Genomic DNA, 27,956 nt, shown 5'->3' on the forward strand with positions numbered 1-27,956 from the left:
CTATCCTGGCTGATGACAGCTGATAGCCAGAAACCGGTCCTAGGATGCTTGATTCCGGTCCAGGGAAGCCATGGCTTGGCAGTTCGGGCTGGACTGTTCCCATGAGGCACAGGGTCAAGACTGATTTGCATATGGCCATGTCTGAACTGGGGTGGCGTAGTGGGCAAAAGAACGATGGATTTAACCCAGATCTCTTGACTGGGGGAGAATGTCTGCATTGTCAGCATTCCGTCCATCATTTGTTTGTTGTAACGCTTTTCGCCCTAAGTGGGATGGGTATTCCCAGACGTGGGACCCGTGCTCACTACGCCACTGAAGTCAAGCTATCCTGGTTGATGACGGCTGATAGCCAAAACCGGTCCTCGGATGCTTGATTCCGGTCCAGGGAAGACATGGCTTGGCAGTTCGGGCTGGACTGTTCCCATGAGGCACAGGGTCAAGACTGATTTGCATATGGCCATGTCTAAACTGGGGTGGTGTAGTGGGCAAAAGAACGATGGATTCAACCCAGATCTCGTGACTGGGGGAGAATGTCTGCATTGTCAGCATTCCGTCCATCATTTGTTTGTTGTAACGCATTGTGGCTACAAGAGCAGACCTGCCCACACTTTTGGAAGGAACTAGAATATTTATTCATCCTTCTAGAGTGGGCCCAGTCCTTGCGTTGGCTTTGATAAACAGACTGTCGCAAGAACTGCATGCTATTTCGGTTGTTTTTTCATCCACACCTCATTTTTGGAACTTTGAGAGAAATGCCCCCTGAAATCTAAGGCTTGTTGCTCTTAAACTATAACCTAACGTGTATTTTAAAGCACATGTTCTCCTGTCGTTTTTTAGGGCAGTGTAGCAGATGTGTACTGCTTCCGATACTAATTTTATCAACCTCAAAAGGATGAACGGCTGAGTGGAGCCACTGGGGGGCGAACCTGTGACAGTGGGGTCAAGCAGTAGCATAACAATGGCCTCCACATTCCCCGCGGTGAAGGTGGCCCTGAGTTCCAGGGGCCCCCTCTGTCACTGTCCAAGGCCCCAGGCTTGAGAGCCCCTGACTGGGCCCAGAGCTGGGGGGGGGGGGGGCTCCATGTACTCTGCCGGGGGCCCCCTAAAGTTTTGTTACACCACTGGCACTGCAAGCACCATCTGCTCCTACCACAAGACGGTCTCTCCTACACCATGACACCCTGCTCATACTTTCCCTCTCGGACAAGATCCTCAACATTCAGAGTAAGTTCACGGCCGGCATGATCAAGGTCGCTGTTCACCAATTGATTTTCGAATAGATTTGTTCTTCCTCAAACCTGTAATGTCCACAATATACAAATAAACCCTCTGATGCCTGAATTAGGAAGGAACAGCAAAGATGGTCTTTTACCTGCTGAGTTATGTAATCTTACGGATACTTAATATTGCAAGGGGTATCTTGGCGTTGGACATTCATAACATGTGCACAGATGCGTTGTCATAGAAAACGTCTTCACTTTATTTTCAATGTTGCATTATTTCAAGGTCAGCTTTATTGCAGTCAAACCAAAACCATAACTCTAGCCAACAGGTTTTGTCTTGTTGATATATCCCACCGACATCCTCAGGGCAAAAATAATCACAGTAAGGACAAAAATTCAACGTCAGTAAATGCACCCGGAAATTAGCTCCGACTCCTACGGTTTCATAGTCATCGTCCTAATCAATGCTTCCAGCAATAAATGGTGGTGTACTTTCTCTAACTTCATAGGAGAGTGCTCCTTGTAAATCAATGGCGTATTGTTTTTTTGACCTGAGGAAGTCGGTGGGATATTATCCACAAGATGAAACATGTGTTGGCTACAGTTATGGTTTTGGATTGGCTGCAATAAAGCTGACCTGGAATAATGCAACATTAAGAATAAAGTGATGTTTTCTACGACAACACATCTGTGGACATGTTATGAATTGGACAATTGCTCAGGATAAAGCCTTATTCATTTATGATATGTGGGGACTGCTGTCTCCAAATATGGAAACGTTTAGTGGCCGTTTCTTATTATCCTTTGAGCAGCCTGGAATGGAGTACTGTGTACCTTTGTAACGACTCGGCACATATTTTGACCCTGCCACTTTTTGTTTTTCGTTAATTTTCTTCTACAGGAGGTACTGACATCCTCCTCTCAGTCCAAAATCCGAGAAGAGTGAATTGCAGAATTGTGTATTGCACCATAGGCCACCTACACCAAAGGAGTGGTGCTGGTGATACACACGGGGGTAGTGTGCCACCCAGTGGATTAAATTTGTGACAGGAAGAGCAGGTAAGTCATTGTCAAAGAGATACTGCATGGAAATCCTGTCATTATCGCATTGACCTACAGTCCCAAGACAGATAGCCCTGACTTCTTCCTAGAAGTATGGAGGGGGACGTATTACCCAAACGTGTCAAGGCGCTAACTCCGAGTGAGAAAAATGTGAGACCTAATCTTAGTTCTACAGGGGGAAAAAGCCAGGTTTTCAGTGCCTTCCCAACATAAGCAAGTTCATAATAGTCCTGATGTGCGGTGGAGGGAAGTAGGTTCCATTCATTAGCCTTATTATTCACAAAACTTCTTCCTGTGGACCGTAGATTTCTCCCTGGACTATACCAACTGATGGATTGTTTCAGGAAATCTGGGCTAGCTCCATGAAGAAGGTTGTGGGCAAGACAAAGGGCTTTGAATTAAATGCGCTGTCTAACAAGTAGCACATGAAGATGTTTGATGGCTTGCAAGACCAATTTGTGTTTGAGAATCCCAGTCAACATTCTGGCAGCCGCATTTTGTAGGACCCAAAGCCTATTAAGGTGCGGATGCTGCATGTTGAGCTACAAGGCACTGCAGTAGTCTATTTTGGCTAAAACGTATGCAATGATCACAATTTTTTGGGAACTGGCAGGGTTGATAAGGAAAAACCTTTCTGAGCATTCTGAGGACAAGGAAAGCAGACAAAGTGACTGCATTAACCTGCAACCCATATGTTAGTTAATTGTCCATTACCACCCCCATGTTCCTAACCTTACTCACGGGGGTGGGCCGTGCCCCCATTTCCTCTGGCCACCAAGACGGGGCCCATAGGGAAGGGTTGTTTCCAAACAGGATGACCTCGGTTTTCCCAGATCTAGTTTTAAACAGTTTAAGTTCATCCATTTGCCAATTGCTACCATACAGTCATGGAAATTTGCACCGGATTGGTTGTTGGGTGAAGGCATCGCTACCACGATTTCGGTATATTCTGCACTGGGGCTGTCATTTGGGGCGGAGACTTTACACACTGGACATGACACTGAATAAGTCAGGTGCTTCCAAGCACGCTCACCCACAGCGGCACATCAACTTCATCTCATCATAGCTGACCATGATCTTACAGATATCTGGTGCTGTAGACATGGTACCAACCATGAGGGCACATGTATCTTCCACACACATGCTTCTTGGTCTAGAATCAACTATTGGTTGGTGCCCCTGGATGTGGGGAAGAACACAACAGTCATACCCTTGCCACGGACACTCTTAACCCCTTCTGTGCCCATGACGAGATAGTCTCGTCATGGAGCGCGGTTGCGCTGTGCCCATGACGAGACTATCTCGTCATGGACCCCGCCCGCTAATACAATGCCCGGCACAGGAGGGGGAAAGGGCGGGGCACTCAAGGGGTTAAATCATGCCCCAGTGTTGCGAACGATACAGCAACATGCTTCTATCCACAGCACTTTCTTTTGAAGACTGCCTCTGAATGCGTTAAGAGAAGTGATTGTTTTTAGAGGAAATCAAGCAAGACATATTAGACTATTTTGAGCATAACTCTCAAACTGTGTCCTTGAGGGTACTCTATGAGAGGCCTTTAAGGCTGTCATTAGAGGCTCCTGTATCTCCAGGCAATCTGAGATTCTGAGAGCCCTGTGCAGGGACCAAACTGCCCTTGAAGGCAAGATTGGGGCCCTTGAAAGAGACTATGATGCTTCTGGTGACCCACAACTTCTAGTGGACATCAGACATAGGTTGACACAATATGCATAACCCACTTCTTCAGTATAGATGCCATTGCACAATGGTATGGATGGGCTAATCCTCAGAGGAGGATGGCATCTTGGGCACCAAGCATTTCAGCACTAAAGATGGTTTCTGCGATGCTGGCGCAGAGGTATATTTTGGAGTCGAGGGTCTCGGATCCAAAGATGGCCTCAAGGGACTCTTGGAAGTCAATGCCAAAGGGGTGGTTGGAGCAGAGAGGTGTGGCTTCAGTATATGCTTTGGTGCTGAGAGTCAGCTGGGTGCTGAGTCAAAAGAGCGGTGCTGGTGCTGACCATGGCCATCAGGCAGTGGCAGACTGAAGTCTGATGGTGGGGCTCTGACCTTGATGCCTTGCCTCCTTGATGGTGATGCTCGGCTTCTGTTTGATGCAGGGGAAGGGAGTGGTGTTACTCAGGGCAGCCATCGTCGATGGATGAACTTGGGGAGGTGGTGGCTTGTGAACTTTGGCATCAAAGCGGGAGCTCTCTTCGAGCAAGTAGACATGTGTTTTTGCAGCAGAATTCCAAGGCTGTGGGTCTGCTGTGATATCCTGTTTGACAAAGAGATCCAGGGTGTAGGCGCACTGCTGATGCTCCATGGAGATGGATGCGAGGCGCCAAGCGCAACGACAGAGCAAGGTTTTTTAAATACAGAAGGCGAGGCAAGAAGTACAGGAGGACTTGTCGTGTTCCAGGGACAGACAGACAGGTAACACACCTGAAGATCTGCTCACAGATACTTTGCGCAAGACAGAGGACAGTTTCCGGAATGGAGTCCTTTTCATAACGGATGGGACATTCTCGGTCGTTAAACTGCAGAGAAGGCCCCAGAGGGACGAGGCCATAAAAGTCTTTGTTGTTGAACCAAACGATGTAGCTGGACAATGTGATAGAGAGAGAAGACGCAATGAATCTTTACACCGACAAGTCTAGAGGATCCAAACAGGCCTGGCGACAAAACCACGAGGCGTCAAACCGGTACTCGATGAGAACATGTCTGAACTCAAAAGGTAGAAAAACAACCAATCTAACACTGGAGCTGATGCAACATATCATGTTGATAAGAACTGGTCAGTGCACCCTCTTGAAGCAGTTAGTAATGAGTCAACTATTCTGGACTCCCAAAAACCCCTGCAGAAAAAAACACTCTAATTTTATTTATATATTTGAAGAGAGCCCGAGCCCATTTTAATTCACTATGTTGTTCTTCAATCCAACAAATCTGAGATATTTTATCAGAGTGGCCAGCCAGTGTAATTGTGGTTAAAAATAAAAAAAAGTATTCCAGCCATATGTGACCATGATAACAATTTCAATTCACATCAGATATTCTGGTTCATTGCCTCTTTTGGAAGATTTAAAAGACTATCACATACTCTCCACAGAACCTAAATATAATTTGAATCCATACAAAATATTTCAGAACCATAAACTGCTAATGAAAGAATGTTGTATAAAAATGTTTTCAAATGTGGATTACAGGCCAATCCCCATATAGTACCTTAAACGTCCCTTGTAGAAGTGATCTGGATTGGATGCCCTTCAATTGCCCATTCTGTTTTAAATTTGTGTTAAAACGTATCTCTAAATATTTATGTGATTTGACTTCTTCAATTTTCATTTTATCTAGTTAGACGATCTGATGATTCCATTTAAACTTGAGTCCAATTTGAAGTGTGCAATACTTGGATCAAGGACAATAGGCCAGTTCGGAACACTCCAGTTTGCCCCACAGACCAACTCTATACGCAGTATCAAATGCGGTGCAGAATCCACAAAGCAGGTGCACAGTCTATGATTTATTTCTAAGGGCCTTTTTATAATAGCCAAAAGAGCAAACCAATGATCAATTGTAGAGAATCCTGTCCGAAAACCACCCTGTTCAAGAGGCAAAAGATGAGTTTTCTGTATCTAAAATCTAAAGACTCGAGTAATATTTTAGAAAAAACATTCGCTGGCATCTAAACGGCGTATTGGCCTATAAATTGCAGTGATTCTCCCATTGCCTGTCTTAAGCAACGGTTTAATTACTGAACCCTTCCATTAGTTTGGGATAATCCCCATTTCTGCTATCCATCTAAATAGTAGCTTCATATTTTTTGCCTACCCATCAATATTAGTTTTTAAAATAATTGCTGGAATGCTGTGTTGTCCGGCAGCGGTACTTAAACGCAGATAGGGTTTCCTAAATTTGCTCCACTGTAACTAATTAGATTGTCTCAATGTCTACACTATACTTATTTTCTTGTACCTTTAATAAGGGAGATCCATATAAATCTGTACATGTAACAATCTTCTTCTGGTATCATGTTTCGACTGCGTTTACATGAAATGTATTGGATACATTTTGTATCATAGTTGTTGGAAACTTTGAGAGTGGGATATTATACATCTCACGGATATCATTTACTTTTGACAGATCAATTTTTGAACTGAAATCCCCCACTATGATCAGAATAGAGTCTGTGTATTCCGATCTTAACATAGCATGGTTTAAAGTTTTTTCAAAATGCAAACGTAACTTCATATCCTTATGGAGATATATTTTTGGCAAAATGTAACTTTGATCTTTTTCTATTTGTACTTCTGCAACAGTTATTTGTGGCCACATAGTTACTGATTCTATCCTTATGGATATCAACGTTAAGAAGCAGCCCAAACCAAATCTCTCCTCTCCCTGGACATGATCTGGTTCAAATATAAATACAAAATATTCAGGTTTTCTCACAGCTGTGAATCCTGAATTTTTCTCTGACAACGCCCCCCCCCCCCCCCCCCGACTAACCACCACATTTATCAGATTTTCTGCTGCGATACTTTGCTGGCTAAGAAAGGAAAGGATTCAATAAAATATTTCAAATTGGGTCTAATAAAGGAGATCTATTACCATTAAATTAGTATTTTCCCCAAATTAATTTTCGCTGTTTACCCAATGGGGCTTCTAAGCCCCTTATATTCTGATTTGATGCTTTACCTTTTTGCTTGGACTGTACGATCTCTATTAGACCTCAATGCACATGTACAGACTTTCAGGTTTTCCATTGTCTCAGTCAAGGGAGGTGGTGGGCACCTTCCCGATGCTAGAAGGCAATCCCTGGTTCCTTGTAATATTACTCTTAAGCAAGGTGGGGGTTACACTAGGACATTCAAGGGTCCACAAGCAACACTGGAGACACCTTCACTGGTTTAAAGGCCCACCAACTATCAGGACCTGCAAATAGTTGCCCACCACCGCTTTTGAGTTAATAAGGTAGACTACTCCGCCTACAGAGATACTGCCCTGGCATGACCAAGCACGTAAGCCATTTGGACCCAAGCACCTTCCCACTTCTGTGGCCCTCTTTTGCAGTCCTTGCTTAATATTCAACACTCGTTTGAAGGGTTCAAACCACTCTCATCAATGGTCCTCCACACTGTTGCATCACGCACACTCGTCGCTGCAGCACTGTGATCATCACACTCACTTGAGCAGGGTCTCGCTCCTGGGTGCAGTGGAGCAGGTGAACAATGTGCCCGGTCAGACTCATTGTCCGCAATGGACCCCTCCCTGTGCTTTGTGGGTATGGCCTACATATATAGGGGAGGAGCGGAGGCTCCCTCCATTCCCAAGCAATCACCACAAACCTAGGTCCCAGTGACATAGAAAGGTACACATATACTGACGAACCAGCAGACGACCAGGACCCATGGGTAGTTTCCTCCAAAATGGTCATGAGCAGCAAAAACTAAAGCAGTGCAAAGCGCGTGGGCACTTACCCAAGCCTGCTCACGACACTGCCGCCCCAGGAAGACATCATATTTGTGTGCTGCTCAACCCAATACTGAGATGATCAATCCAAGCGGTACTATAGCCCAAGACTCACAGACAACAGGATAACCATGGGGTATATTATCTTTTTTTTCCCCAAAGTATTTTATTAGTTTTATACAAACAAATAAAATAGTGTTCTGTCACGGGGTTAGCCAAACGTAGTATGTATACATTGGTTACATGTACTTTACAGTAAGATATCTGTTTTAGCTAATCCCCTCTTACACTGACTTGCCGGGCAATTAGGTAAAGCCTGATAGAAAGAGAGAAACAGGAAAGAAAGAGGCGAGAGGAAGATACGAGAGAGGTTCTGTAGCCCTGAGTCTAACAAGGGTTTTAGTCATGTGACAAAACTGACACCCCACTAGTTTATCTATGGCGGGAGAGGTGGTCAAACAGGGCAGTCCAACTAGCCCCCCTGATGTTCCTTCGGCCCGTGATGTTAACCTCCGATTCGCTCCGTTCCCCCCCATAGGGGAGTGGAGGAGGGGGCCAGACTGGCTTCAAGGGGGTTCGCAAGAGTCTAAGTACGCATCAAGTGACTTCCACATCCCCCCTGGTTGCTGGTCTCCATGGCGAGTTCTGCAACGCAATGTTATCCGCGCCTCTGAAGTATGTCACCCAGTTGAGCCAGCCCTTGTATAAGGTCTTAGTCGTGTCCTTCCAGTTGGTGAGGACCATTTTCACTGCCGCAATGAGAAGCAGGTCCAGTAGGTCTTTATCATGCTCCAAACGTAGAGCTGTGATCATGAATGCAGTGGCGATGGAGGAGAATTCAGTCGTTAGTGTGCAGCCCAGTACGTTATTTATGAACCCAAAGATTTGCTCCCAGAACTTTTTGAGTGATGGGCAGTAATAGATAGGATGTGCTAGGTCCGCTACAGTTCCAGCACAGGTCATCTTCCCTGAGTCCTAGTGAGAATAATCAAGCGGGTCTAGAAGGCTTTGTGGAGTAGCCAGAAATTTGTTTGTGCTAGTGCTGGGGTGATTTTATTACGCGAGGCAGAGGACCATAATGTCGCCTGTTCTTGCTCATTCAGTGGGGTATTGTCTTGTTTTATACAGTAGTTAGTTGCCTTGTCATTAATTTTGGTGGTGTTTGGGCGTAGTAGTTTGTTTGTAGAGGTGTGATACCTGATGACCTAGTCTGTTGATATTTGCTAAATACTGTGAGATTGACGGTTGGGCTTATGATAGTTTGGCTTTGGATAGGGCTGTTTTGATTTTCTGGAAGTTGTAGAACTCGATGTCTGGTAGGTTATGTTTAGATTTCAGTACGGCAAATGTGGTGGGGTACCCCCCTTCCTCTAGCTGGTCTGGGTAGGAGATGCCTCTCTCTATCCATGTGTCAAGGACAAGTGATTTCCCCTTGTAACTAACAGATCTTGCTATTGGCCTAGAGCAGGGGTACTCACAAACTTTCTCTCGGGGGCCAAATTTAGAGTGTGGTTTGTGGCCGAGGGCCGCACCGGTGGGGGCGGGGTCAGTGGGCGGGGCTAGAGAAAAAAACTGTGACCATGAGCTTGAACACAGGCCCCTGCAGCAGATGCCTTCGTCCACTGAGCCACCAGACCCGGCATGCACATCTCTCTCTCTCGTTCTCTCTCGCGTTCTCTATCTCTTTCCCTGTCTGTCCCTGCCTCCATCTGTCCCTGCCTCCATCTGTCCCTGCCTCCGTCTGTCCCTGCCTCTATTTGTCTGTCCCTGCCTCCGTCTGTCCCTGCCTCTATTTGTCTGTCCCTGTCTCTATCTGTCCGTGCCTCTATCTGTCCGTGCCTCTATCTGTCCCTGCCTCTCTGTCACTATCTGTGTCTCTGCCTCTATCTGTCCCTGCCTCTGCCTCTATCTGTCCCTGCCTCTATCTGTCTCTGCCTCTATCTGTCTCTGCCTCTATCTGTCTCTGCCTCTGTCTGTCCCTGCCTCTGTCTGTCCCTGCCTCTATCTGTCTGTCCCTGCCTCTATCTGTCTCTGCCTCTATCTGTCCCTGCCTCTCTGTCACTATCTGTGTCTCTCTGTCTCTGCCTCTATCTGTCCCTGCCTCTCTGTCTCTGCCTCTATCTGTCTCTGCCTCCCTCTGTCTCTGCCTCCCTCTGTCTCTGCCTCCCTCTGTCTCTGCCTCCCTCTGTCTCTATCTGTCTCTGTCTGTCAGTCTATCTCTGTGCCTCGGGCAGTGCACACGTACACGTACTGTGTCTACATGTCCCCGTCACCAGCCCAGAGACAGTCCCCCCACTCCCTGTGTAATGTAAAAGCCAGCTGTCACCTCACCCATCTCTCAGTCCCTACTGCCCTCTGTCCCCTCACCCGGCTGTCACTCCCTGCGTCCCTCTGTCACCTCACTCTCACACCCTGCTGCCCTCCGTCACCTCACCCGTCTCTCAGTCCCTACTGCCCTCTGTCACCTCACCCGGCTGTCACTCCCTGCGTCCCTCCGTCACCTCACCTGGCTCTCACTCCCTGCGTCCCTCTGTCACCTCACCCGGCTGTCACTCCCTGCCGCCCTCTGTCACCTCACTCACACCCTGCTGCCCTCTGTCACTTCACTGCCACAACACTTGGAATAGGGCCAGGACACTCGCAGCATGAGGAATCCATAGCGTGCAGAAGAAACTGATGTCGCGGAGGAACGTTGTCTCGCTACCTTTATAATTGAATTGTAGCCTAATCTATATTAAGGGCTTTTATTACTGTACTGGATGGCGGGCTGTGGCACCCATGGAAAAATGCGTAGTCTGTTGGTGCAGGTGGTTCCTGTTGCGCTTATTCATTAATCGCTGCATTAGCATACATGCCAACCTTTCAGAAGAGCAAAGTGGGAGATTCTTTTTTTAAAAATCGGGAGAATGGGGCCTTGAATCGGGTTACTGTCATGTATGGGCCTTGGAAGTGTGCTGCTGCAGGATCGGACATTTGAAACGCAAAATGCATGTTTTTGTCTTACCTTTCAGAAGCATGGAGGCAATGGCAGGCAGAGAGAGGGTGATGCAAGTGTTGTGCACTCACTGGCCTGGCAGGTTGCTGCTGGCAGTGCATATACCACCCACCCCCCACCTGTGTGGCAGCCCAGGCGCGCGCACACACAGCCGCCCCCAGTACTTCACAGGTCTTTAAAAGACCATTCGCTTGTTAATGGGGCTTTGTTGTATTTCACCTCTCAGCGCTAACGGCGATGTTTGGTGACACTTTTAAAAAAAAAAAAAAAAAAAAAGCACAAGTATATTGTCTGCAAGCTCCGCGGGCCGCCAAGGAAGGCTTGCCGGGCCGCTGGAGGCCCGCGGGCCGGACTATGAGGACCCCTGGCCTAGAGTGACTCCATCTTCCAGCCCTTTATGCTGTCCTCCATTTTCTTGTCTATTTTATAAGGGCAATATTTGTGTTCTTAAAAATGGAGCTGGAGGCATGAGGGTGTTTGTTAGCTGTTAATAGTGCCAATGGGTTTAAGTTGCTCAGTATGGCTCTCTCGACTTGCAGCCATACCGGTGTGTAGCCTCGAGGGGGTGCTATCCAGTAAGCCCCTTGTTTTGCCAGAAATGCAGTTTGGAAGGTTCTATAGTCTGCTAGGTTTACTCCTCCCAGTTTTTTCCCCCAGTCTTAGGTTTTTTTATACTTATCCGTGCCTTCTTCCCCCACCATAGGAATTTAGTAATCATGTCTACTTTACGGTGGAAGTCATCTGTGAGCAGGAGTGGGAGCATGCAGATCAGGTAGTTGATCATTGGGGTGATCATCATTTTGATCGTTTCGATTCTGCCCCACCAAATTATAAATTTCAGGGAGCATGCCTCCAGGAGTTTCTTTATTTTTTCAAGCAGTATCTTCTCATTGTGGGCTAATGTGGTCGTTGCCAAAGTGTATGCCGAGATATTTGATAAACCCTGTAGGCCAGGCCTGACCCCATCCTTGGGTGTCCTTAATGCAGTGGATGTTCAGGGGTTTGCATTCTGATTTGTCCCTGTTGAGCTTGTGTCCGGAGTATATCTCTATGGTGTCTATCAGGGTCCCATTTGAGGTCTTTGGTTGCTCCGTAACGATTAGGATGTCATCTTCGTATGCTGCCAATTTTATTTCAACATCATCGACGTTGACCACTTTTATTTTTGCGTTTAGTTTGAGGTCGCTAATCAGGGGTTCTAACGCCAACAGAAAGAGTGAGGGGGACAGTGGGAAGCCCTGTCTATTGCTGCGTTGTAGTGAGAGTGGTTCAGAGAGTGAACCATTAATGACAATGCATGCACTCGGGTCCCCGTACAGTGCCATAACCTTCCCCTAAGTTGAAGGATTTAATGCACTGTTCCAGGAAGGTCTATGATACCCTGCTGATTACAAGAGGAGACAACGAAGCAAGAGCTGCCATGGGGCATATTATCAAGGGCTGGCGATATCGCCACTTTGGATGCTAATCTTATCGCATTATCCACAACGACACGCTAGCGCATGTTTCCTTGCCTTAGCGACCATTGTCAGCACGCATCGCTTATGAGATGAAAAGGAGGCGTGCTTGACAAAACTCAATGGGAAAATATCACTAACCCAGCTTTGTGATATCGAGGAGTAGCGATATTTGAAACTGCGTTAGCTATAACTTAACGCAGGAATTTAACGTCTGTTAAATTCCTGACTAAGGCATACCTAACATGGGAGGTGGATTGTGGGGCTAAGACCAGAGAGCCCGATCATCAACCAGCGTTGTTCCATGGAAAATGACGATATCCCCATTATCGCTGGAATTTTTATCGCCTCGGTGATAAGAGTTAACGTGCTAACCGGGCGATAAATTCCTGCGATAAGACTGCAATAAATAAAAAAAAGCACTAAGCGCGCTTTGCGATATTTATCGCAGTCTATTGTTATGCCCCCATATTATTTGCACGCCACAATAGCTGCCCTCGGCAGACTGCGTGCTGCCAGATCCTGAGTATTCATGGCCCCCGTCTCCCTCACATCAGCCTACGTACACAGAAGAGGTAGGAAGGTCCACACAACCACTCTTCGACTGCCTGCAGGTTGCTTTATTAAAAGCATATCACCTTAGGCAAAGGAAACTAAATTCGTATTCCCATAACACAGCAATCAAATATGAAGCCAATGCCAATCTGCCCAGTGAGCACTCACCCTATGGCTCACAGTAAGATCCTACAGTAGATTTACAACTCACCCTTCACCTGTTTATATCCATAGATAAGGCAGACAGGCCAATTGATACCTATGGATGATATGTTAATGTTCTTAAATCTTTGATTACTAAGCTTGGCAGTGGTGGTTAGGATGGCTGTGGGTCAGTGGTGAAGATTGTGGTTAAGGCAGACTGAGGGTGGTGATTATAAGAGTGGTTGTGAGTCGTCGGGCTTATGGTGGTAGTGTTTAGAGTCAGGTAGCGGTAGTTAGGGTGGTGGTGATGGTTTACATGGTTGCGAGGTGGTGGTAAATGAGTAGTGGTGATGGTGGTTAGGCTAAAGAGATTGGCAGGATGATGGTTAGGGTATGGGATGGTGGTAGTGAGGTGGTTACAGTGGTGTGGTGGGTTTAGGGTGGCAGTAGGGTGGTACCAGTATCCTGGCTAGGGCGTCAGTACTTATGGTGGTGATGGCGGTTAAGGGTGGGGTGGTGATTATAGAGGTTGCAGTTCAGGCGTTGGTAGTGGTGGATAGGATGATGGGTATGGTAGGTTGGATGTGTTTGTAGGGGCTAGTGGGTATGTTGGCAGTGGTTAGGGTGATGGTTAAGAGGTTAAGATGGGGTGGTGGCTAGGGTGGCGATTAAGGTAGGGTGATGTTTAGGGTAGGATAGTGGTGGCGAGTTTGCTGGTTAGGGTTGGATGGTAGTTCAAAGGATGGTGATGGTTAGGGTATGGAAGTGGTTAGAGTAGGTCGATGGTAGTTTGGAGTGGGGGTGGGAGGTGATGGTTGGAGTGTTATTGAGTGGGGTGGTGGTTAGGGTAGTGTTGAAGGTAGGGCAAGGTTTATGGCAGTGGTAAGGGTGTGCTGGTAGGAAGGGGGCAAGTTTGGTGTTGGGTGGGGTTGAGATTAGGGTGGTGGTGGCTAGGTTGGTTGTGATGGTCAGGGTGTGGTGGTAGGATGGAGGAAGATATACTGGCATAGGAGTGAGACAAGGAAACAACAAGGAGAATGGGGAAGAAGAAAATAAAGTACCTTCACTCCAGTGCAAGCAGCTGAAGGACACTATTACAAAATAAGCAATCTGTACTGGTTCAGGAAGATAAAGTGAAACCAGAAACGCTTACCAATCAGGAGACAGCAAATAAGTGACAATGAAGTAAAGAAATGGTAAGCAATGGGGGAGTGGCACCAAGCCCTTTATAGTTTACAAAACGTTTTGCAAGCGACAGACATTGACTTCTCTCAGGCGAGATCTTAAAGACCCCATCTGGTGTCTAAAACACTGACTGGATAAAGGTGTCAAGTGACCCGTTCATCCAGTCATGGGCCACTTTCCAGCAATCCAGGCACTCTCAAATTAAAGTCATGCTCTTTAATGCTCCCTGCCCTTCAGCACAACACTCCAACCAAGGATAGCACACTGCCCATCACCAGCATTCGCTGTGGCACCTGCTAGGGCGGCCAGTTTCGAAAAAGAAAAACCACAAAAGGAGAACCAAAAGGAGACAACGTAAATGAAATGGGCATATATAAAAGGTTGCAAGGGCACGCACAGTGTGATGCAAGTGACTCTCAAACTTGTTCTTTAGGTTGCAGTTTAGAAAGATTTTCCCACATTGGTAAATCTGTTAAAATAACAGAACTCTAAACATATTTAAAGCTGCTTTTACCTACAGAGTATGCTGGATAAGCACAACATCCCCTACCTCAATGAATAACGTGTAATCCCCACAAGGATAAACCCCCCCCTTGTTTACCAAGCAATCTCCTAGAGGGATGCATGCCAAGGCATCAAATCTACATTTTGAACATGAAGTTGATTTCACACACCGCCTGCATTGGGCGATGGGAAATTTGAGCCCAAGAGGCCTCCCTATATATCAACGGAAGTGACAATCCAAACCATTTTGCAAGACGGGCAACCTCAGATCACCGAATCACATTTGGTTCACAAGACGTCACAGTAAGACCTCACACAAGCAGTCATGAGGTCAACTTGCTTTGCGGATCAGAAAGTCACAGGAAGTTGCATCATAAAAACATTGGTTGAGCCATGTCATGCCACGCCACAGGAAGTGGACCACTCAAACACATGCAGTTCACAAGTCACAGAAATTTACTTCATTCAGACAAACAAAGGGTATTCAGTTTGTTCCATCTTCAACCGAACCCTGAAGGCATTAGGCACCGATTTACCAGAGATCTTAACTTACATTTGGATTTACAATCCTTAAATCCCCAAAATATTGAAGACTATAGCTAGAAAAAAACAGTTTCTGGACTATCTTGGGGAAAGTTCCACTTCACCGGAAACTGCTATACTAATTAGGATTGGATGATGCAATGTCGCGTGCCATCCAGTGGCCCAGCCAGGTTTGTGTGCGGTTACTCCCTATAGAATTTACCATATTCAGAGCAAATTTGCGTGATATCACTTTGTGACAGCCTACACCACTGATTTGATTTGCCTTGCCAGACTGAACAGACATGGTTGCTTATATACAGGAAGCAACATTACTCCATCATGGCTAGGGTTTTCAATAGTGGTTATTCGGTTTATGAATGGTTGCGTCATGGGGATAAGTAACCAAGCTAAAAATGTATTCATGAGAGTCTTGGCGTGTTCCAGATATTGCACAGAGTCCTGGTGATTCATGAAAAGGCAACTCATGAGGGTGGTGCTACACACTTTAATGATATAAATATGGGCAATATTCTAGTTCAACAAGAACAGGGATAATCCCATGACACAGAATACTGCCTAGACACTGCATATCCGGACGGTCCAAAAGGCAGGTCGCAATGTAGTTTCAACACGCAGGAACTGTCCTCCCACTCAGGGAGATGGATTCTCCCAGCCCCAGGCCCCTAAAAGCCTACTGCAGCAACACGAAGCAGAGGTATCTACTTTCGCCATCAGACATATTCAAGCGCTACCATCACAAGACAGGCTCATAATTGGCTTAACTGAAACCTGTGACAAACTCGGTCATGTTCGAACGCATATTTAGTGAGACTACCAGCAATATGCCTGGGGGCACCACTAGCTTTTCCCCCTACACTGTAGTGCCAGATGTAAACTGTACAAAAAGAGGTTTGAGTGGACAAAAGCAAAATCCAGAATACCTCTAACAAGATACTTGCATTATAGATTATTTGAACTATTTTAGATTTGACCTAATTTACCACTCATCTCCCCCCCCCCCCGCCCCCCCCAAAAAAACCACAAAACAGCTGGACTTCAACAAACCGTTGTGCTGGGCCTGGCTGCTCTCCTTGGACGAATCACTGCACCTGTAGTAGTCACCAAGGACCATCAAAGTGGAACTTTGGGGGGTGGGGGTTATAGTGTGAACTTGCCCCAAAGTTATTGGAGCAATATACATGAGCCATACTACTCACTGCTCGGAAGGTAATTCTGGAACAATTTTTCCAATGTATATTATTACCCTCTAGGACATGGGCTAACCGGTCCTCTCCTATTTAAAAAAGCCTTGACATTTTTTTTTTTTAGAAAACCCATTCTTCACCTACACAAACGAGAGAAGTAAAAGCTAAAAATGAATGACCCGATTTGGAAATCTCAAAAGGGTGTCAATACTGCCCTCAACCACTCAATGAGTGCCATGCTTCACCATAGGGCTGCTGTCACTACCTGGTGCAGGCCAACATCCAGGGAGGAGCACAGAAAACAATGTTGGAAAGGAATCCTATAGTAGGGACCCTCCCCCCCCCCCCCCCCCCCCCCCCCACGCAGAGATTTTTTTTTTTTAAACTGCCGAAGTGGATATCCACTGTCTAATATGGATCACACTTGGCGGGATTAAAAAGTTCCAAATTCAGGTATATGGGCACGCAATGACACCATCGTTTCTGCCATATGTAGCTGCCCTTTGGTGGGGTGGAGGGTCTGGTCGATGGCCTTAGGATACAAATCCCTATAAGTTTTATACGTACTCTCCTAGCTTTTTCACTATATGGTAGTTAATTGCCCTTTTTGTAGACACTGTACCAGAGCTTCAATGAGCCTAACTCAGGGACAGAGAGGGAACCCAGTCCTGTGGTCACACTTACTTCAAGTTATGGGAATCCATTAGGCCATGCTGATCCCTCCAGCAGTTTGCATGAACACCAGTTATATTACAGACCGACACATTATTTTTGTTAGCCATGGGGAGAAGTGATTTGCCCAGAATCACAGGGTGACAAATCACAGGTGGTTTTACACGGACTGCGCAACCAGGCCTCCATACTGAGGAGACGCAGACCGTTGTAGCAGTGACCAGTGTTTTATCAAGGAACCGTTGCAGTATAACATAAAGTGCCTTGTAATCTTACCACGGACTGGAGGGATTGGGCACGTGGAAGCAGTGCCAATGATTTGAACAGGGTTGGAAGATACAATCTTAACTATAGAGGAATATTACCTACAAACAGGCCCTGACGTCCACGGAGGTTGGACAAAAACGCGTGGGCTGGCTTTAGAAAATCCTTGTGAATAAAGAATACTTTCGGATACTAGTTGGCTGGATGGACCAAATCTTTGGGAGCAACTTATGGTGGTGCACTTCGCAGTTATGTGCAAAACCAGGCCTCTTTATTTAACAATAAACCTAGTGAACAGAAGTCGAAACTTCAAAGCAGCAGCACGACCATGCTTTTAATGTAAATGCTCCTGTAGGTGTTGCATCACGTAAAAAAAAATTTGACTTTTTAAACACATTTCAGATATGTGGGACAGTATCATGGTAACTTCAGCTTTCAAGAGTAAACAGATTCTCAAAATGTTGCCCAAACCTCCACAACGGTTCACACCATGCAGTTTGTCATGTATGTGGCTGGAACGACCGTTGGAAAAAGGTCCAGTGACTTTCCACCAAATGAGTAAGAGAGCGCTTATTCGGTATAGCGCTTGTTATGGGGTCCAGTCTATTAGTAAACATCTGGCCTGGCGTGTTCTCGGGGCAGTGGATTCATTCGTGTCACGAATTCCGTCGCCAGTTCCGGCGGTGAATGCCAATGTACCCTCGTATGAGTATTCACCCCCTCTGGCGTTACTGTGGTATTGGTCTAGCGCACAAAAGCCTTTAGTACTGCCTCGTAACGCATTAAATGTTTCTTTTGCACTGCTCAGAAGTCTCGTGCAGGGTATGGTTTGGAGTTGGATGGGGACTCTTGAACCGGCTGTACCCCAATGGGTACCTGGTTCCCAACAATGCCCTAAGTGCCCAACTGAAATCCTTCCACATTTTGCTTCACTTGTCTCGCACCTAAGATTAGAAGGCTTTGCTTCGGTATAAAACGTAACCTACAAAACTGGCATACCCCTTTGTTTTAGTAATTGCTTTATTTTTTAACATGGCTCGCGATGAGGCAGCGTGTTGGCACTCAACAGGAGTACATGTAACATGCCACTGAATTGCCATCAAGGCCATAAAAGATCGGTTCGGTATTGTAGCGCGTTCCCTACCCGCTGCGGGTCTTAAAGCGCCTTCGATCGTCGAATACGACTAATCGGGTATACCATGGGACCAGCTCTTGGGTGTGGCTACCTCAGCCTGACCGCGCACACGCCCAGTTCACAAGCGACGGGGTCCTGCTCAGGCGGAATGTTAACGCCAAAGGTCCGACTGGCCTGCAGTGCCCCGAGGGCTAGGGTCTGATGGAGCCATCTCTGGGCTGTTTGATGGTATGCTGGGCCGAATTGTACTATTTATTTCCCGGATATTTCAAGTAAAACCTTGCCTGCAGAAGAAAAACACTAGTGTGGCTCGACATTAGGAAAACTGCGAATTAGGAAATGCACAAACTGAGCGCCTGGAAATAAAGGGGTCTCTTGTGACAAACGGAAGCTGCTCTCAAAGTAACCAGTGGGTGCTCCGTACACACAATAACCGCTACGCAGTATCCGCCCTCTATGGAATCCGCTACAGTCTCTGCCCCCGACCGCCGTGGGATCGGCTACAGTATCTGCCCCCGAGGGTGGACGGGTGTATTCAGAATTCGAGACAGTATGTATACCTCTCAGAAATCCCGCTTCGCCAGTACACCCGCGAGATCTCACGATGGAGGCAAATCTCTTCCGGTTAACAACACTTATCAAGAATGTACTCTGGACACTCAATCGGTGAAGAGGCACAGCATTTGCCGTGTGGAAAGGAATCTGAGGAAAGTTGAATATGTATTTCAAGGTGAGCTAGGAATCGAAGGCCCACATGAACACTGGGTCACTTCTTGCAGCGTCTGCACGCAAGAGCCCACTCGCATATACAACCTTGAGGTGGGGTCAACTCCCACACCATTAAATGCACCTCTACGATTGGAAGGGTACAGGACCTAAAGAGTGGGACTAACTTAATTAGGCAACATGCATGTGACATCACGACGCGCGACATCACACATTGTACCACTGGAATGGTCAGCACAAGCCACTTCACAGAAAGTGTCATCACAAGTAGTGACAGATCTAAAGCCCTCACATGTCTGATTGCAGGTCTCGTGTACGTTTGAGCGCACTGCGAGAACACTAGCAGCGCACTATGGAATGCGATATGCAACATACACCTTGCAGCCCCCCAGGTTTATGTAACATACATTTAGAAACGCAATTTATTGTACATGCAATATGCACGTGTTGATGTAAAGTGCTCCGACACCCTGCGTTGGGAGTAGGGATATACAAGAAAATAGTGGTACTTAAATTTCAAGGGCGGGGGGGGGGGGGGGGGGAGTAAGCTCTAAATAAATGCAATGTGCTTGGTGTAAATACTAGCAAAGACCAACACATCTGACATTTACAGTGCATGACCATCTCCTAAACAGCGAATGAACAAAGTGAAAAGCTGCCTCCCAAGTATGTGTGAAATGTGACCCTTGGTTTCCCTCGGCTTTATTTGCATTAGGTGTGAGGCCGAGTGCTCCCAGCCAAGAGACCCGACTCCTCAAATTCGGCCTTTGTTACGGCCCAGCAGGAGTCGGGTACAAGAAAGCTCCTTCCCCACCTCCACTTTGTTGCAGTTGGAATGCAAACTACGTACATGCGCTGCTGAAAGTGCCCCGGTGTATGGAAATCACACCGGGACCAGTTCAGCACATTGTGGGACCGAAATTCTTGGCAGGGCGATTGCTTTCACCCTGTAAAAATAGTGTGTGGACGCCGTCCACCTGCGTTTAGCTCCCCCTCATCACCCCAGATCGTCCCCTGGAAAGTGGCCAGAGCTCAAGGCTGCGACGGCAATGCCCCATAGCCACCAAGACCAACGTTGTCTGGCTAAGCTACCCCCGGTGCTGTAAGACCGGCCCTCAAGGTGAGTCAACAGGGGAAACTGGATCGTAGTTGGGCGCAAGGATGCTCACAGGCTGCAGTGTCCTCCGTTTGGCTTTACGGCTCTGGCCTGCTAGGTGGAGTAACGACGTTTCAGCGTAAAATGTAACATGCTTCCACACTGCAGAAAAATAAAAATACGCTCGAGTAACCTGGTCACCTTGAAAGCTCTAATGTAGGCAGAAAAGTTACAAAATAAAAGTAGCTCGTGTCTTGATTTGTCGGGGTGTGATCCAATAAATTAGGTACCAGTCAAAAATAGTGGTCACTAAATGTCTCGTAGCTGTAGGCTCGGCCATCAGCAAGGTGATTAGTCCCAAAAAAGAAGCCAATCCGAAACGCGCCCTACTCTACCTTTCCCCCAAAGGGTGTGCTGTCTCTAGTCGATTGATTCCAAAAGATAGTTTAAAGTCTAGCCGATTGTTTATCTTATCCCCCCCGGTGAGATTACACATTTACTTGCGTTTCCAAGAGCCCACAAGAAAATCCATAGTTCGACAGCAAAAAAAAAAAAAAAAATTCAACTACAAAATTACGTACTTTAACCCCCCCTCCCGCTCCCCATCCCGAAAAAGAGTCGGACACAAGGAATAGCACTTGATCTCACTTTAATTGTGGTCACATGGAGGCGGCTTAAGTACTTTCGATCTCATTTGTTCCCCAACCCCACCCCCGGTTCAACAGGCTTCTTCGCATGTGAGGTTCAATCGTGACACCATGATTCACAAGTGACTGCTTTCTCAGCTCATACTACCACACAGGACAGACGCTCTGGAACAGTGAAAAAGAAGGCTGGCACTTGAGCCAGACAACAGAAACGAGTGAAACGAAACGGGAGTGACAGGGAAGGGACAGGAAAGGTTGGCAGCCTGAGACAAGCTACATGGAAACAAAACAAAATATGGGGTTCCTCTCCAGCACACTCCACCCGGGATGTGTTGACTAGGAGCCTGCTCACTCAACTATTAAGGACTGTAAACAGAAACCCACATCTGAAAGAACTCCCCTAGAGAAAAACTCTGGACCGACGCGGTCCCAAGCTGCTTCCAGTATCCGACCAAACAATGGTGAGAAGGCCCAAGTCTGGCAGGCTGCAAAACGCAACCGGGGGAAGGGGGAGCTGGGAGAAGGGTGTGGTCAACTCATGCTAAAAGGCCCTGTTCTAGTCTGGACGACTAGACCAGACACCCACAAACAGGAAATGACAAATGCAGTGCAGCAATAACCATATTACACAAAGCCAGCATCCCCGAACGAGAGCCGACCAGTCACCAGCAGGCTGCTGGTTGGCCCAGCGTTTAAGTTCATGCCAGTGTTGGCAGTATGGTCCATTGTTATTAGTGTGGGGAGATTTATGCCACTTCCTCCTCCGCCTCCTCCTCGAACTCGCCCTCTTCTGCAGTGGCGTCTTGGTACTGCTGGTACTCGGACACCAGGTCGTTCATGTTGCTCTCTGCCTCGGTGAACTCCATCTCGTCCATGCCCTCGCCAGTGTACCAGTGGAGGAAAGCCTTGCGGCGGAACATGGCGGTGAACTGCTCGGAGATGCGCTTGAAGAGCTCCTGGATTGCTGTGCTGTTACCGATGAAGGTGGCGGCCATCTTGAGGCCCCGGGGCGGGATGTCGCACACGGCTGTCTTCACGTTGTTTGGAATCCACTCCACGAAGTAGCTGCTGTTCTTATTCTGAACATTGAGCATCTGCTCGTCCACTTCTTTCATGGACATGCGGCCTCGGAAGATGGCGGCCACGGTGAGGTAGCGGCCGTGGCGGGGGTCGCAGGCTGCCATCATGTTCTTTGAATCGAACATCTGTTGTGTCAGCTCTGGCACAGTCAGGGCACGGTACTGCTGGCTGCCGCGGCTGGTGAGCGGGGCAAAGCCGGGCATGAAGAAATGCAGACGTGGGAAGGGCACCATGTTGACAGCCAGCTTGCGGAGGTCAGCATTGAGCTGGCCGGGGAAGCGCAGGCAGGTGGTGACACCGCTCATTGTGGCGGAGACCAGGTGGTTCAGGTCTCCGTATGTAGGGGTGGTCAGCTTAAGGGTCCGGAAGCAGATGTCGTACAGAGCCTCGTTGTCAATGCAGAAGGTCTCGTCTGTGTTCTCAACCAGCTGGTGGACAGACAGGGTGGCGTTGTAGGGCTCCACTACTGTGTCCGAGACCTTCGGAGATGGCACCACGCTGAAGGTGTTCATGATCCTGTCGGGATACTCTTCTCGGATCTTGCTGATGAGCAGTGTGCCCATGCCAGAGCCGGTGCCACCACCCAAGGAGTGGGTCAGCTGGAAGCCCTGGAGGCAGTCACAGCTCTCGGACTCCTTGCGTACTACATCCATGACAGAGTCCACCAGTTCAGCACCCTCTGTGTAGTGACCTTTAGCCCAGTTGTTGCCAGCACCACTCTGACCTACAAACAAAAAACCCAGGTTAAGTAATAATCCAATTTAATACCTTAAACAGTACTCCTTAAAGTAATCCAACAACATTCGCAATCAATATTTAGGTCAGAATGTGACTTGCAGGCCTGGTGACAGCACCCAGCACAGGTTAAGCGACTCAACTCTAGGCAAGGAAAACAGATCACATCCTCCGCGTAAATCCACCATTCAGTGTTACTACGCAAATGTGGTTTTTCTTTTAAGGAGCGAGTAACGAGGTGCAACAATTACTCTTGCTTGCAATGTGCATGGCCTCACCACTCACTGATATATACATTTGTTTTACTTGGCAGGCGACGATGGAGTATAAGAGGACCATCCTAGCGAGAGGACCATGCGTGAAAGGAATATTTAATGTAAATAACTGCAACCAATGCAGTTTTCTACGGAGGTTGAGCGCATTTAATCTCCTGCACTACTTGCCACAGATGGCTTACCTCACATTTGCTTGTTGACGGGCAATGACATCTACAAAATTACTGGTATTAGAAATAAAGGCAAACCTTATACAAATTAAATGATTAGCAAAGATAGAGCCTTTGCGGTTAGAGGATCAATGCTTTTTGGACAAGTCATTTAGTTACGGTTACCACTTTGAAGCATAGCAGTCTAGCTGCGTGCCTTCTTACCTCTTTCAGAAGGTCCATACACTATTGATGTAGATATCTAAACTCTTAAGGCCTCAGGAACCAGATTGCAAGACGGATATCCAGAAACAGGGTATCTTACCACTCATTTGTTTGCGGTAGGTCCTGCCAGTGGGACTACCTCGTGTGGAACTGAGAGTTCTGGTAGTATGATTAACAATATTTGGTGTGCCCAAGTGGGGAGCCACTGGATTGAGGGTAAGTTTGTGAATCACAAATGGAAGCAGTGGGAGATTAAAAAACCTAAGTATCCCTGACTAACTCATGACCCCCAGGTTTTCAAAGCAGTATTTTCGGGTTATTCGACCAGAACACAAGACCGAAAAAGACTAGCCTCAAGTTAACTAATTGAAGATCTGAAAACCGATATGGACAACTCATCACATCGTGCGCTTCACTTGGTAGCGATGTTCTAAACTCAAAATGGCATTCGGTGAACAAGTACAATTTTAATTGACGATCTCGGTGTGTTGTCTTAACAGCGCATTGAAGTACCACCCTTAAAGAACCGGTACCATGCGTTATGGGGCAGCCAATGCCACTAGACAAACGAAGCACCAGCTCCACGCCCCACAGCTGCCGGCCACACCGCAGATTAAGTGGAGTACACACTAGTCAGAATCAATTAGCTTAATGTCAGAGTACAAGATCGCTGGGCCTTGAGCTGCTGGGAATTTTGCGAACTCAGCAATTGAGCTATTTGGACAGAAAGACAAAATAATCTAAAAACTTACCAAAGACAAAGTTGTCTGGTCTGAAGATCTGTCCAAATGGTCCCGACCGCACAGAGTCCATAGTGCCTGGCTCCAGATCGACGAGGATGGCCCTGGGTACATATTTACCACCTGTGGAAGAGAGTGCAAGTAATGAAAGCACAATTCACAGGTGTTCAGCCAACATCAAGTACCATGGGGCCACGACTACATTGCAGCCGTAACATACCTGATGCTTCATTGTAGTACACGTTTATCCTTTCCAGCTGAAGATCGCTGTCTCCGTGGTAGGTACCCGTGGGGTCGATTCCATGCTCATCGCTGATTACTTCCCAAAACTGCAGAGAAAAACCACCATTAGTATTGGGCCCTTCTTCAATGACACCATGCACAGCGGTCACTGGAATAACGCCCAAATAATAAAAATCGATTCTTATACCCCGCCTCTCAATTTCCAACTGTAATTATTTTCGCATGCAATCAGTTGCTAGGCAACCAGTGTGAGTGACAGGTGTGGGGGGGGGGGGGTCTTGTCATAGAAAAAGAAAAAATATAGGCGGCACTGCATCCATATTGTATAGAAACACCAACCTAGTGCTTGGAGTTGGACGCGCTAGATCCCTAAATGTCCTGAAATAAGCTAAACCCCATTTCCCCCAAACACAGGCCCTGAACACTCAGGAGAATGAACAGTGTCGGATATTGTGGGATGGACCAAGACCTCATGCGTTATATTTTAACCCAGCACGAGATTTTAAGGAGTAGATGCAGATCGAAATTTAACTATATTCTCGACATGCGACCAGTTCAACTGGTCACGACGGGTCATGCGATCTCAGTGTTTTAGTTTGTAATAATTCTTTGTGCTGGCGGGGGAAATGCGGCCAGTGATCCGAGACCATAATCGGACGTGTCTGGACGGCCGTTACTTCAGATGCGCGACACAATTACGAAACGGATCCCCGTTTATTGCAAGTGGGAGGGCTTCATAAACTACTTGCCAATTCGTCTGGCGGACAGGATGTTGCAGTAGACATCCGGCATGTGACCAAGGCGCGCAAGTAGACGAGCGTGCTAGAACCTCATGAGAATGGAAGCCAAGCGTGTCAATACACGTATACTGCCCTCAAGACTAAACTGCCCCGCGAGTACAAAAAACACTAGCTCAACATGGCTCACTCATTTTAAGGACATCGACATGGAGTATTTAAAATTCCATTACGCTGGGGATGCATAGGAAAGCGGGCCGTTGGCCGCCATGCAGCAGACCATGCACGCAGTTAATCCATAGGGGCACTCAGATGCAACGCGAATCAATGTAGAAATCTCCATCTTGGCATGCAGCTGCGCTGCAGCTAATCCCGGAGCGCCCCCTTCGGGCGTCGACGGTACTGCAGCATGGAGATCCGGACTCCATCTTAGAGCCGTGATTCAGCTCTGCGCCACGAAGGCGCAGCGCCTCTCCCTGCCTGCAGGGGAAGACCGCGCTGTCAACGGGGAGGTTTAAGAGCCTGTGACCGGCTCTCGAGCACAAAAACGCGATAAAACGTACACATGCCATGTGTTTAGGGTCCTATGCGGAAAACCTGCAGCCATCCAAGAAACTCGCTCCTGAAATCTTTAAGCTCAGTAAAGAAAGAAAAACGGCTGCTCCCGAATAATCTGCAACAATAGGCCTGTTAACACTGCTCACTACCAGGGTCTCCCATTCGACTTTGCTTTTCGGCCACTTTACATCACCATGCTGCCGGGCGTACTTTAACACAATGTGATTTTATCTTCGCACATGCACAACGATCGCCATTTACAGCTTTACTTCGTTATTCTGTACATCGCTCTGATACCCTGATGGATAGTGTTCACGCTTTCTAAAACTTAAAAAAAATATAAAGATCTCATGTTCTACTTCTGGTATTTGCGACGATGCAGTCAATCGACTTTGTGGCTACGTCATATGCAGCATCCTCCATTCAAGTGTCAATCTTGGGTGTACCATGTTAAGCCATTTAGGTTACTTCTGAACCACAATGCCATCACCCCGCACCCTTTCGCGGGCTCGAGATGCCTAGTATCTAAACTCAGCACTCGTGATCATAGGTCATGTAATTTCGATGTTCTAGGAGTGACCAATAGGAAACATGTATACTACATTGTCCTATATGCCACTCTACAAGGATGTTGCACAACTAAAAAGCATGAGGTAATCCGCTTTGCTGCACTTAGTAGATATAACCGTTGCAACAGTTTATAGTGCGCTACCAGGAGTGACTGCTTTATCACAGGACTTCACTAGCTAGAATTCAGTATCGCCAATGCTTCAGTTTAGGCAGTGGCCTTACCTTACATAAAACATTGATTTGGCAACCATTATGATGTTACTGGTTGCGATAAACCATCACCGAAATCTGAATTTCTTTAAGGATCAAGGAAGATACTGTATATCTAATCAATGTAACAACTGGCCAGAGTGCAGATCTAACGATGGAATTTAGTCAATACGAGTGGGCACTGGTAGTCTAATCAATGTGCATGGATATCTAAACGAATTGAGTTTAGTTAAGGAAAAAGGTTTTTCCGTAAGAAAAAGCAATTGACATGAAAATGATCGACATGTTGAGAAAGGATGCTCTGAAGCTGGTCACATCCGGCGGAGTGAGGTCACTGAGGTGCATCATAAACTATGTGAAAACAAATCCGTGCCACATACCCGAATAACTTGGACCCTTTGTGTGTACCGGAATAACTTGGACCCTTTGTGTGTACATGTGCAATTACTACTGAAAATTTAGACATCGGCTATAAGTAGATAAACGTTGGGAACGCCTGAGATTCATAGATGGAAGGGATTCAAGATTACACGTACATCCCCACCCAGAAATGGCGCCGCTTTCACTCTATGTGAAGGGGCGGGGTCGACTCTTCTGCTCCCGACAGTCGCCATTTTAAACTACCGGTCACCGCGGACCATGTGCAAGGCAGACAATCCCCGAACCCCAAAACAAGAAACTGTACTGTTGGAACGGCTATGTCTATTACTTAAGCTAATTCGGGGGACCCTTGAATCACTGACAATTTCATCACTCGCTCAGCATCCTATTCCCCGCCCCTTCCTAGACTATGCCACCTGCTCGCCCCCCCGGCATACTCTTTGGATCCTTATTAATGGTCCGCTTAAACCCCTCACCTTGGCCCCGATCTGGTTGCCGCACTGTCCTGCCTGCAGGTGCACGATCTCCCTCATGATTGGTTGATGGGCTCGGTATTTCTCACGGGTGGATGGCGCAGGCGGTCGCAGCGGTGTTTGAGCTGCTGCTTCTTCTTGATCTGAGCGCGCGGTCTGCAATACTGTCGCGCGCCGCGCCTCTCCTTTTATACGATGTGACGTCACCAGCGCCAGAGCGAGGCTCCACTCAGCCCACCCGGAACCTCGCCCTTCTGGCGCGCGCGCCCTTTTTCGATTGTTTCCCTAGCCTAACGCCGCGCTGGCTCGCTGCGCAGGCGCTCGGGACGGGCGGAGGCGGGAGGATGCGTCACTGGCTCCCTTCCCCCTGCTCCCGGCGCGCGCCCTTTCATTCGACGCCTTGCTCTGGCTATGCGGCGAGCCTTGGTCGAACTGGGCATGCGTTCTTTTCCAGACTGCACCCCAACCCCAATGCGTCGAGGCCTCGCCTCAAAATGGCTGACGAGGCAGAATGGGACAATAGAAGTCTGTTTTCGCTCTTTACCAGCGAGGAAATGACAGCGCTGTTATATGCAGTTACCAGTCGAACCGCGGCATAGTCCTCTAGGGAAATAGAAGCCGTCGTCGCGAAGTTTTGCTCTTGAAAATTAACACAGCAGCACGGTCGCCTTCCATTTCTGCAACTACATAGCCACTGTTGCCAATAGTAA

The 27,956-nt window shown here is 47.4% G+C and overlaps 1 protein-coding gene across 1 annotated transcript; it reads right to left on the reverse strand.

Annotated features, from left to right (window-relative positions):
- Window positions 1-20,855: 20,855 nt before the first annotated feature.
- On the reverse strand, window positions 20,856-27,406 carry TUBB4A (tubulin beta 4A class IVa). Its single transcript, XM_085600517.1, has 4 exons — window positions 27,250-27,406; window positions 24,295-24,403; window positions 24,087-24,197; window positions 20,856-22,674 (listed from the first exon to the last, which is right to left on the reverse strand). Exons 1-4 carry the CDS (start codon window positions 27,304-27,306, stop codon window positions 21,617-21,619), a joined length of 1,335 nt encoding a protein of 444 aa, XP_085456643.1. The 5' UTR covers window positions 27,307-27,406; the 3' UTR covers window positions 20,856-21,616.
- Between the last annotated feature and the right edge of the window lie 550 nt (window positions 27,407-27,956).

This window comes from Triturus cristatus, chromosome 4_2 (assembly GCF_964204655.1).
Source record: "Triturus cristatus chromosome 4_2, aTriCri1.1, whole genome shotgun sequence".
In the NCBI taxonomy this organism is placed as follows: domain Eukaryota; kingdom Metazoa; phylum Chordata; class Amphibia; order Caudata; family Salamandridae; genus Triturus; species Triturus cristatus.